Genomic DNA, 11304 nt, shown 5'->3' with positions numbered 1-11304 from the left:
TATAACTTGTTTTTAAAGTATAACTGTTTGTTTTGGGGCCTTGCTAAACAGTTGTAGGGCATCGGTGCATAATGGTCTATACATTTTAACATTTGGTCCGTCTTTGGGAGGATTGGCATTAGGGAAGACTATTTATAAAATTTCCAACTCCAGTGTATATTTCCTATGGTAGATTTAAAAACAAATGCAATTACTGTAAAATCTTGCCTACTAAATTTTTTTTTAGAGCTATATGCATTTGTGAAAAAGACATAGCACACGTGTCTTATGTGTATCTACTGTTTATGAGTTCCCTTCTTCAGCTCAATAGACTCAGAGTTATATTAAATAATATCCTGGCTTTTGCTTTGTATTGACATTGAATCGAGGCCAAGGAATTATGACGCTCCAAATTCATTATGACCCATATGATTAGTTTTCAGACTTTTGATGCATGATGAATATATTTTTTTCTCCCAGAATGATGCTTGTTCTCCTCAGGAATAAAAAAAGAGGATGAAAAATGTCCTCCAGCAACTCAAAGGCCCTGGGGTGTGGCTAAACTTATACTATTTCATACATTTTTCAGATTGTGCCAGAGGCAATTGAGAGTCTGAGAGACTCAGCAGCTGGCATCCAAAATGTGACAACAGACCTGCTGCATTTCAGCTTTGTGCTACTGGGGTGTTACTTAATTTCAAATGTTGTTGGTCACAATTTAATGCATTACAAATTTAAAGGTAAGTGTAATTTCTGTATGATTGGTGGCAGCAGAATTGCTAAAAAATTTTTATCCCTTATGTTTCTTTAAACACTTCATAATACTGAGACAGCATTATTCAACAACACACCACAAACCAATAACAAGTAGACTGATACAAAACACAGAAAATAATTATACAATATATTGGTAGAGCGTTCCTGAAATTACACTTACTAAAAACCACAGCTTTTTGCTTTCCATTGTTTGCCTTCCATTATTTGCCTAAAAATATAATCGTATCTTGTATGTATCACATCCCAATGAATGTCAGTGATGGAAAAAGGCTGTTTTCTTTTTCTAGCCTAATCCAATACAAGCTCTGTGCTTTATAGTTTCAGGAGAGAGATATCAATATCTATGTCGAGTTAAATAATGTGTCATTTCCCCCCATAGGGTCACTACAGGTTACACATTTTCACATCCAAATTAGGAGATTTTATGAGGATGACAAATTATGTATTTTATTCAGAAGAGATATCTTGGCTCTACACTCATATGAAGTACAGTTTTGAAATATTCTAAAGCATCAAACCATGAAAACGTATAAAACTAAAGTCCTACAAAGTACACATAATAAGTGTATGCTCCTCCTTCAAGAGGACCCCAAGATATTACAGCGGAGGATGCTAGGAAAGAGATATTAGATTCATATTCTCGAAATCCTGATTTATTAAAGCTCAAGTTAAAATAAAAATACAGTTAAAAATAATTCCATTCCTCATATAAAAGCCATATGCCTGCATAAATGCTTCCCTTATAATCATAAAGAAGATATGGTCCCCCAGACATTTTTGTCATTTGTTGAAAAAAAGAAGTTAATGGCAGTATGGCCACCAAGTACACAGTAAGGGTCAAACATGGCAACCCTCAACAAGGGATTATGTTACTGTTATTTTGTAAGTGCTAATAATTTCAGATTTGTTCTATAAAATGCCATCTGGTTCTCCTTCACACAGCTAAACAATTTTATATTATTTGATAAGATAATATTCAATAAATCTGTAAAACTCAAATTAGTTGGATATTTCAATAAATTGTTTGGAAAAATGCGAAAGTTACAATATGTGCCAAGGAATGTGAATGAACTTTTCTGGATTTAAAAGCGAGCTCGGATTCTTTCCAGAGGGTCAGTGTCCCACATATTTGGCTCCCAGGCCTGGAACCAGCCTGTGAAGGTTGGGGGCTCAGCTCCCTGCTTTATGGTTGTGATGGGCAACCCACGACGTCCAGAGGGATCAGAGGCCACATAATCTTTGGCTACAGAGAAAAACTTAGTCAGTTGCACTAAACATTGTTAAATTATTAGGAAAGTGTTGCTTAATAATGATGCGAAAGTTTTATTGTTAAAAAAGATCGTCTCTTACCTATTTTTGGTGATTCGGTTTTCTCTACCTCATTGGCGTCCTTACCAATCCAAAGGAAGATCTAGAAAAAGGTTTCGGTATTACGATTGTAGGTTATTAACTGTGTGTGGTAGCAAAAATTATATTCACGTTGACTGCATACTGTATGTCAACTCACCTGATCCCAGGTGTCAAGCAACATGACATCATCTGTGGCCAAGTCTGTCTGATTGAAGTCTCCAGGGACTTCCTCAACCTAAAATCATCAATATCAACATTTTAACAACCTGAAGATCAGAAGAACGGATACGTTTAGACTTATTTACTTGGCAGGCGTTTCCAAAACAAATTGAAGTACAATGCATTTGAGAAATCCACATCATCGCCATCGTATGCACAATGTTCAACAATTTGAGATGGAAAATGAAATTAACCAAATGAAATTTACCACGATCCGCCCTGTTTTGTTGGAGCAGCCAAACAGGCGTGGTGGTTTGACCGTGTTCATCAGATTTGGAGATGTCTGGTAATCCTTCTTTCCTCCCAGAGCTGTCCAGAATGCAGCTACAGGGAAAACCACACATGAAAAGTATATTTAAATCAGATTTTATATTATTTCCCCCGTGGAGGACATGAACATGAAGGATTCTCACCTGGTTCTTTCCCCTCTGCAACATTAGTGGCACTCCCTCCCAGGACACTGACCACATGTTTAGCAGCCAGCATTTCCTCCTGGCTGGCACCAGTACCTTTCCACACAAACACAGCATTTGCCGACTTCAGCACGAACACATCATTGGTGTTTAAGTTGGATGCAGAGAGCGCAACCTAAGATAAATACATTGATCAGGAGATGTATGACGGTGTCCACAGTGGAACATTTACATTTTGTCATTTAGCAGACGCTTTTATCCAAAGCGACTTACAAAGAGTTCAGGGAGCAATAAGCGATATGTCATAAAAGAGCGATAGTACGATAGGTGCTAATACAGGTGTATTAGGACTGACCTCTACAGCACGAGCAGTTTTGGAGGAGCTCTGGCGGATGTGGAACATGCGTGTGCTGCCCGTCTGGGACTGGCCACCTGTGCGGGATGTGCCTCCACTGTGAATTATCATGGCTTTACCCTTAAACAGACTCATAAGGTGAGGCGGCTCCTGACCTTGTGTCACACGCACCTGAAGGGATGAACATAGTCAAATTGACAGAAATTGAATATAGCTTTGGCACTTCCCAAACTTGGCAACAATAACTTGACATCTGATGACTGACGTCGGATAATTATCATAAAAATTACAACTATAAAAGATACAAAATTTGTGGGAGTTTTAAATCATCTTGGCTTAAGATCTGAGGAGTTTTTAAGTATTCATTATTAGAAAAATGTGTAATAACTTGATGCTATAATGCACAATTCTTTGCTGCCATATCACAACTCTTCTTTCTTAAACAAAGCAGTTAATCTTACCTGAACTGGAGCTCCGCTCATGGAGTCGTCCAGTTGGACAGTAAGGAAGGCAGAAGCTGCCAGCTCATCCTGTGTGCACTTCAGCCCTTGCCTGTAACACAATATCATATGCATCCAATGACACCAGCATCATTCTCTATAATTAATGAGACAAACAGACTCAAAATTTAAAAAAAATAATAAAACAAACTTGTTATGGACTGACCAAGTATAGATGATATGCTGCTCTCTGCTTCCCTGCTTGTAACTGTAGAGGATCAGATAACAGTCTCCCCCAAAGAACTGACCATGGGTCGAAGGGTCCACAGGAACACGGGCCCCTCCTTCCACACGCCAAATCTAATGAGGAAGCAATGTGAATTATTCTCCCTCTTTGGGTTCCTATCATATTGGTTCATTAGAAAATAAATGGTTACACTTTATTATACAGTGCCCATGTTACAGTGTAATTATACATTTAGATACTGAGTAATAAAAATGTACTACATGTACTTACTATAGGGTTAGTGTTTGGTTTAGGGTAAGTTACGTGTAATTATGCATAAAATTATAGTTACTACTAGAGTAAATACACACAATACCGTAAAAGAAAGTGTTACCAAATAAATACAATTGTAAAAGATTTAAGCAAGGTTTATCAATTTATCAGGCTGCGTCTGAAAATGAGACATTTTGCTTTTGGAGATACGAAGGCATCAAGGCACATTTGAATCCAATGTTTGCTCCTGAGACAATCTGATCTATTTTTCACGGCAGCAAGGATGTATTTTTCCTGGCTTTTGATATCCCACAATTCTCTACTTGCATGACTGTGGCAAAGGGACTGCTCAAGTAGGGTCTATAGCCATAAAAATATACTGTATATGGCAAGAAATACATTGGAGGTTTCTTCCTTTCTACATTTTGGTTGCATTTTTACTGAAAATTAGTATTGGACTGCTTTTCACCAAATAGGGAAGGAAGGCAACAAATCAGCTGCCTTATCTTTCACACACAGCAGAGCATGTTGACCAAAATAGCATTAACCTGGACTTTTCCAGAACCATCATCGACCATGTTGTGCTGGGCTGCCATGGCCTTGTTACTATGAAGGGTAGAGGCATCGAAAGGAATTTGCTCCACGTGGGCTATGCTGCCAATGGTGTAGGCCTTGCTGGGTCCAGTGGTTTGGTACTTGTCCTTCCAGTTTGAGAAAAACTGCTTGAACAGCGTAGTCTCGCCCCCTGCAGGCATCACCTGGATCTACAGTTTCAAACAGTGTCAGTAAATACAGTTCTTCACATGTTTAAGCTTAGTTAACATCTTTTTTTCTTGTAAAATATGACATGGCCCCCTTTATGCAGTGCCCATCAAATCAGAAAAACCTTTGATGATTAAGACTTGAGTGAATTGCATTGTCTACTCTAAATGAAGTGTGTTCAGTGGTTGTTTTTGTATCTACCTGGGTTTTATTGGAGTAGTTCTTCTCTTTGATAAACTGCTCTGCTGCCTTCATTGACGATTTGCGCTCCTCTGTGCTTGCATTTGGTCCTGTTTGGAAAGGAAAAGACTAGTTATAGACTGAATGAAGCTCTTTCATCTTTATGAAAACTTTGTGGTACATTCAAATAAGGGGCCTAGTGATTTGAGTTTCATTTCCGAATTGGCAAAAAAACAAGGTGCTTTCAGCTAAAAAAGAAAGCCGTTTTTGGGCAGGAGCAGTTTTACATTTCTACATGCTACTCTAAATACACATACATTATATACACAGTATAACTACCAATGTGTTAAAGTAAATATGCTCAACTTGGAGTTCATGTTGACTTTAAACTAATTAGTACTGGCATATTGAAACACACCTTTCCACACAAACACATTCTTATCAACTCCATTATCCAGGATGTAGCACTCATTAGGGGAGAGCATCTCCTGCTTGAACGGGCTGGTCTGGGCCACAACAGTTGATTTCATGGAACCAGATGCATCTGAGATCTACAATAAGAACTGTGATGTAAAATACGGTAGGACAGCAAATGTAAAATAAAAATAGATTTTTGCCAGATATTTACCATGTACAGAGATCCCTTCTTCTTGTTGGAGGTTTCTACTTCATCATTATCTGGAGTTGCAGGGGCAATGCTGGATTTTGGCCCAAGAACCTGAATGAGGATATAGGATTGCTGTGCTTTATTTCCAAAATCTACAGTATCTGATTCCAAGTGAACCAAAGTCCTGTGTTGAATGGCCTAACTGCAGACTGAATAATTGGCATGTAAAACTCTTCCTCTGTCATTAAATGCATGACGGACCCATTCTCATTAACAGAACAAAAGATTAACCAGAGCCAGTATAGAAACACGTAAGCTATGGTGCTAAGATGTACACATCAAACCTGGCAACATTTCACTCAACAACATCTTTTGTTTCTGTATCCTACTACATGGGAAAACAGTTTCTATGATGATGAAATCTGAACATAATAGAATCTAAAAATATATTTCTCATTTAAGAAAATACATTTAAAAAAGATATACAACGATTCCACACTTTTCAATTATCAAATAGACAAATTTGTGACATTGACCTTGTTATTCATTTAAACAAAACTCAGATTCTCTTGTTTCCAGTCAAAATATGCTGAGAAAACCTGGATCATCAGGTTTTGCAACAATTCCATGCCAACTCAGGTGCATGATGGAGAATGTAAAAGTAATCATAATTTTTATTTAATGTTACCTATGACTTTAACTGTTATGCTGATAATATAACAAAGAAAACAGAAAAAGGCAAAATAGAAGCAAAACAGCGGTCGTTTGCTTATTTTACAGAAAAACCCTAAGATGGGTATTATTATAGAACAAGGAAACGTGCATAATAAAGAGCTTAAATCTTTCACTCACATTAGTCATAGCTTCTGGCTCTTCTCCCTCCTCCACCATGTGCAGGTTTCCCCTGCCGTTCCTCTCATTGTCCCGGATATCAATGCCCAACTGGGAGGCCTTCAGACGCTCGAAACGATTGCAGTCGCTTCCACACCACTGATAAATTTCCTGTTTAGAAATCAGTAGTTTATGATAAATGTCATAAATGTTTCAATTCAAATTCAGTGTGGTCGATTCAGGCATTCCTACCTTCCCCAGGTCTAAGATGAAGCAGTCTCCTTTGTTAAAGTTGGCCCAGGTCATCTCCACCTCAGTGGCTCTAATAGCCCGTCTGCCCTTGATGTGCAGCAAACGCTTCACATCGACATCATTGGTCGACACGTGTTGAAAGCCAGATGCAACCCCACCTTGCTGGAGACCGGAAGTACAAAATCCATTTAATCATACAGTGCAAACCTCGGTAGTCTCAAACATACGAAAGTGAATTTCAAATATTATCTGCAAAACTGAATTTAAGATATATTGATTTATGTATTCCATATTATCTGGCAACAGGAACATGCTGCCGAATGAACTCTTGGAAGCTCCGCTTATGTGAAAGCAGAAATCTACACTTAAAACACAGTAATACAGTAAGTGCTATACTATAATGCTATATTAAAATAGGGTATAAAATAGGATAAATACTCATATCCACATATGACTATATAAAGGATAACATAACTATTTGGACATTTTCAATTACAGTTTTCTGTAGAATAATGAGAAACAGATTCTTGGACCTCCAACAAAACAAACTAAAATACAGCAACTAAATGCGGCCCATTCTGCAAAGTACTTTTAAAGGGCCACGCAAACTATCGAGGTAATCAAATTGCTGAATGTACTGGAAAGAATGTAGCATGACTAAACAGTAATGGATTTAAGCCATAATAGACTCGTGGCCCTGCTATAAAGAAAAACAGCAAGACACTTCTACATCCTCACTGGTAGTTAATGATAAACACTGCTTCTGGGAAGTGCCTCTAGCATTACAGACTGAATGTTCACCTTATACTTAATGCCAGACTTAAAGTAGCCCATGAAGGCGAGCGACTCGCTGTTTTGGACCTCCCGGAACTGGACGGGACCACCTCCAAGGAAATCATCCAACTGTGTAGAAAAGATAGCCGCGGCTCCACTTTCATCCTGAGAACACTCATTACCTAAGAAACAAATCAAACACAATCAGCCTTTTTCCCCAGAAACCTTACATGTTGTGAGATTTGTAAACAAAGGAAAAATTTTGAGGAACAAACTCTTTTGTCTTCTTGCTTTATTAGCATTGAATATTTTCTTGTTTTTAATCATTTGAATACAAAATGCAACTTTGCTCTTCTAATAATGTGCTTTGTTTTAAAGAAGTTGAGATATTTTTAATGGAAAATAGCTTTTGCTTTTTTGCAAGAAAAGCATTTGCAAAAAATAACTGTTTTATAACTTACTAAAAAAACTGAGCTAACTTCCCAAGCAAAACTGGCAGTAATGGGCCACATGGAGGCCACATGGAGCACATTAGAAGTTTTTTCCATTCTGTGTCCTCATATAAACTTTTTCTTCTCACAGAGAGCTCAAGTCAGTTTTCTGAGAACTACTATGTCTGTGGGCATAAAGACTATGTTCAACCTTTGGGTGTGACAAAAAAGCAGGCAAACAGGCACATCAAGTCTGGATTTATGCAGTTAGACATATAAATCTTTCCTGTAGCACAGTAGTAAGAGCATTGCGTTATCAACGCAAGGTTGTGGGTTCGATCCCAGGGGTGTAAAAGTGTCTGCCAAATGATAAATGTATGCAGAATATAAGCCATTTTACGAAGTACTGTCACACAAACAAGTAAAGGCACATCGTTTACACTAGGTTACTACCCTTCCTTGGTATGCCGTGTGTATTTGGCTGAACGTTTCTCCTCAGGGGAAGGACGGATGTTCTGAAGTAATTAGCAGAAATGTGCAAGTGCACTTTCTGAACGGATCAAATGCTTTCACTGTCTGCCTCAATGGATCAATGGCAAAAAGCCCTCAGTCAGCATATTACATAAGCAATGATTATTGGTTTTAACTCATAGGAACAAATTAGTTGAAAAGTATATTTAAAAAAAGCACTGGATACACATATAGCATCTAACAGTATATGATTGTAACATTGTATGAAATGTCGTAAATGCATTCAATTTGTGCATTTATGTTTAAGTCCATGGATAAAAAAAATTGGTCCATGGCATTTCCATGATATATTACAAAACCAAATGTCTTGTTCTTTAAAACGACACTATAGAAACAGGAAGAACAATAGACTGGCCAGATCCTTCCTTGTCTAAATTATGCAAATGACAAATAAGATGAGAATCAGCCTTAATGTAGGTAAGAAGTAACGTATTTTGTAAGAGCAAATATTGTTTAGTGTAACTACTAGCAAAAATGCACCCATTGTGTTTCCTGCACGAATGTGTCCAGACAGACCTTAAAGTGTGTACTTACCTATCCACATATGTACGTTATATGATGGTGCCTTGGTAGTGTGCAGCAGGAGGTAAGCGTCACCCGTAAAGAAATTGCCATAGAGATTTTTAGGGACCGGCTTTAGGTCCATGTTCTCAATGCGCCATATCTGCAGACCAGGAGCTTTTCCTGCAGTCTCAAACTCCTTATGGGACACCATAGTTACTGGAGGGAAAGCAGAAGATGAAAGGTTTGAATGTCTTTTTATAGCATTACGTCATAATGGAAAAATTTTAAACTTCTCATCTTCCACGAACAAGAAGGTAAACACAAGATGTATTGGTTCCTCTACCAGTCTAAATAACTGAGGAAGCTCTTGTTGGCCCGAAACTGTGTGAATATTTTTACTTCTGTGATTCTATATACAAAGAGTCCCATAAAACACACAAAGTCTGTGTGTGCTGCCTATGCAAATGCCCAGTGCAAGCCTAATGCATCACACCTGAATGGGTGGGTTGGTTGTGGGGTAAATAAGACTGTGTAAGTAAACAATCAGTTTCTATGAAAAGAGGATCATAGTCATGGTAGTGTTAACTATAACACAACGCTGATAAGGGAAACAAATGATTGAGCTGATAAGCTTGGCCTAAGTTCTGCTTCAGATGTTTATAACTCAGTACTGTGTGCTCTATAAGCAAAGCTCTGACCAGGAAATAGGACATTTATGTAAATGTAAGAAATGTATGTAAACTGTAACTGGATATGTTTAAATCATGATGGTTGAGTTATGAAAGATGTTGTTGTTACAGGACATTCAGCATCATCCGCAGTTATTTTCATGGCAAGCTATTTGTATGTCAAATAAGATTCTGTGCAAATGCGGTTCATGTTATACCTTTTGTGTGTGTGTGTGTGTGTGTGTGTGTGTGTGTGTGTGTACATTGGAAACAGGAAATATAAATATCAGAACAGGCTTTCAACTTTTTGCACAAAATACCACAATACATGCAAATGTATATGTTTACATATTCCCTGCAGCAAATGAAGGCTAAGCATCCCTCTGTGCAATAACAACATGATGAAAATCAATAATGCTCATTTTGATATATCAGCATCATGCACGTTCGTGATGACGTAAGATGAATGCTAGGGGCCGATTACATACTTAGACTAGTCTTAGAGGTTAGTCTCATTTTTTTCTTCAAGACTGGTCGTAATGATTCTTTAAATCAGTTACATAAAAAGGTAGATTGGGCTTATTGAAATAAGAAAAATAAGATTAGTCCTAAATAATTGCTAGTCAGTGAGACAGGATAGAATCAAGCTGAGACACCAAACCAATGCTGCGTTATAGCAGTAGCAGTGACGTACATTCTTCTTCTATTTGTTTTGTGGCGGTTGCCATCCAGAGTTAAGATGCATTAAGTCACCTATATGAAAATGAGTGACATGATTTCACCAGCAACTGAATGGACAGATGTGACCCAAATGTCACATATATCCAATCACTGGCTTATGTTTTGTTTTATTTCTTATGGGCCAATTGTTCTCCTGGAAAAAATCTTGCCAATCCAATGCCCCTTAAAAGGTGTGGCCCCTAGCCTGCAGCCTAGAAAAGCCTGTGCCTTGATCCGCGCCTCAGCGTAGTCAGAGGGTTATCTACTGAATTGTATTTCTGAATAATATACAATAAATGTTCAAAACTGTGCTCATGGGATTTAAAATATGTATCTAAAATATGTCATAAGACAGTAACATTATTGGCAAGACAGTAATACTACATATGCCCTGTATCCAGAATAAAGCATCATAAATATAACGATGATGATGATACGCGGATGTATTTCCACATGGATATTGCATAACTACAAATATTTTCCCGTTTATTTTCCCTATATTCAAAGTCTGTTCACCTCGGCGAAAACAGCAAAAGTTGGACTTTGTTTTATAAAGGAAAAAATGGGCGTGCGCACGAACTGCTTTCACATCTGGATACTCTGTGCCACTCCGGTTGGATTCAAGATTTGTTTTTCAAATAGGCTTACGTTATATATACAGTGAAAGCTTTACATAATAACCTAATACATTACATATTATTGCATTAGGAGAGTAACATTATTACATTCGTTTAATCGTCATTAAGCAACCAATGCAAAGAAAATGGAAAAGAAAAGAGCAGAATAATGAAAAGACAACTTACGAGATTTGGGTAGATGCAGAAAGATGTCAGTGCACGAGAAAAGACGACGGGTTAGACAAAATGTAGCATTTCTTTTCCGAGCCCACGTACTAGTCGAGGGAGTGTTTTGTACAACGGGGGCGTGTATCGATGAATGGGCGTCTGTGCGTCAAAACTACTGCGAGCTGCCTAACTAGGCATCATTTGTGCTATTAGATTTAGAAGCACTT

General features: G+C 37.9%; 1 protein-coding gene across 1 annotated transcript; it reads right to left on the bottom strand.

The window, feature by feature from the left end:
• Positions 1 to 639: 639 nt before the first annotated feature.
• On the bottom strand, positions 640 to 11218 carry scinlb (scinderin like b). Its single transcript, XM_079453064.1, has 17 exons — positions 11096 to 11218; positions 8935 to 9120; positions 7466 to 7620; positions 6665 to 6826; positions 6434 to 6583; positions 5603 to 5692; positions 5393 to 5525; positions 4996 to 5084; positions 4581 to 4796; positions 3760 to 3893; positions 3555 to 3645; positions 3094 to 3264; positions 2739 to 2913; positions 2534 to 2649; positions 2264 to 2341; positions 2107 to 2167; positions 640 to 1999 (listed from the first exon to the last, which is right to left on the bottom strand). The coding sequence occupies exons 2-17, from the start codon at positions 9113 to 9115 to the stop codon at positions 1839 to 1841; spliced, it is 2163 nt and encodes a 720-aa protein (XP_079309190.1). The 5' UTR covers positions 9116 to 9120; positions 11096 to 11218; the 3' UTR covers positions 640 to 1838.
• Between the last annotated feature and the right edge of the window lie 86 nt (positions 11219 to 11304).

Source organism: Barbatula barbatula, assembly GCF_947034865.1.
Source record: "Barbatula barbatula genome assembly, chromosome: 3".
Classification (NCBI taxonomy): domain Eukaryota; kingdom Metazoa; phylum Chordata; class Actinopteri; order Cypriniformes; family Nemacheilidae; genus Barbatula; species Barbatula barbatula.
Note: the sequence above shows the minus strand (reverse complement) of the source record. Positions and strands in the feature narration are given on the sequence as shown.

What these genes read in the sequence shown, in the direction of transcription:
- scinlb (XM_079453064.1), bottom strand. Translation starts at nt 9,115, where the DNA reads ATGGTGTCCCATAAGGAGTTTGAGACTGCAGGAAAAGCTCCTGGTCTG. An exon ending in TAACGTACATATGTGGATAG is followed by an intron (nt 7,621 to 8,934) that starts GTAAGTACACAC and finishes TTTGTTTCTTAG; the next exon opens with GTAATGAGTGTTCTCAGGAT. An exon ending in TGAGCGGAGCTCCAGTTCAG is followed by an intron (nt 3,265 to 3,554) that starts GTAAGATTAACT and finishes TCATCCCTTCAG; the next exon opens with GTGCGTGTGACACAAGGTCA.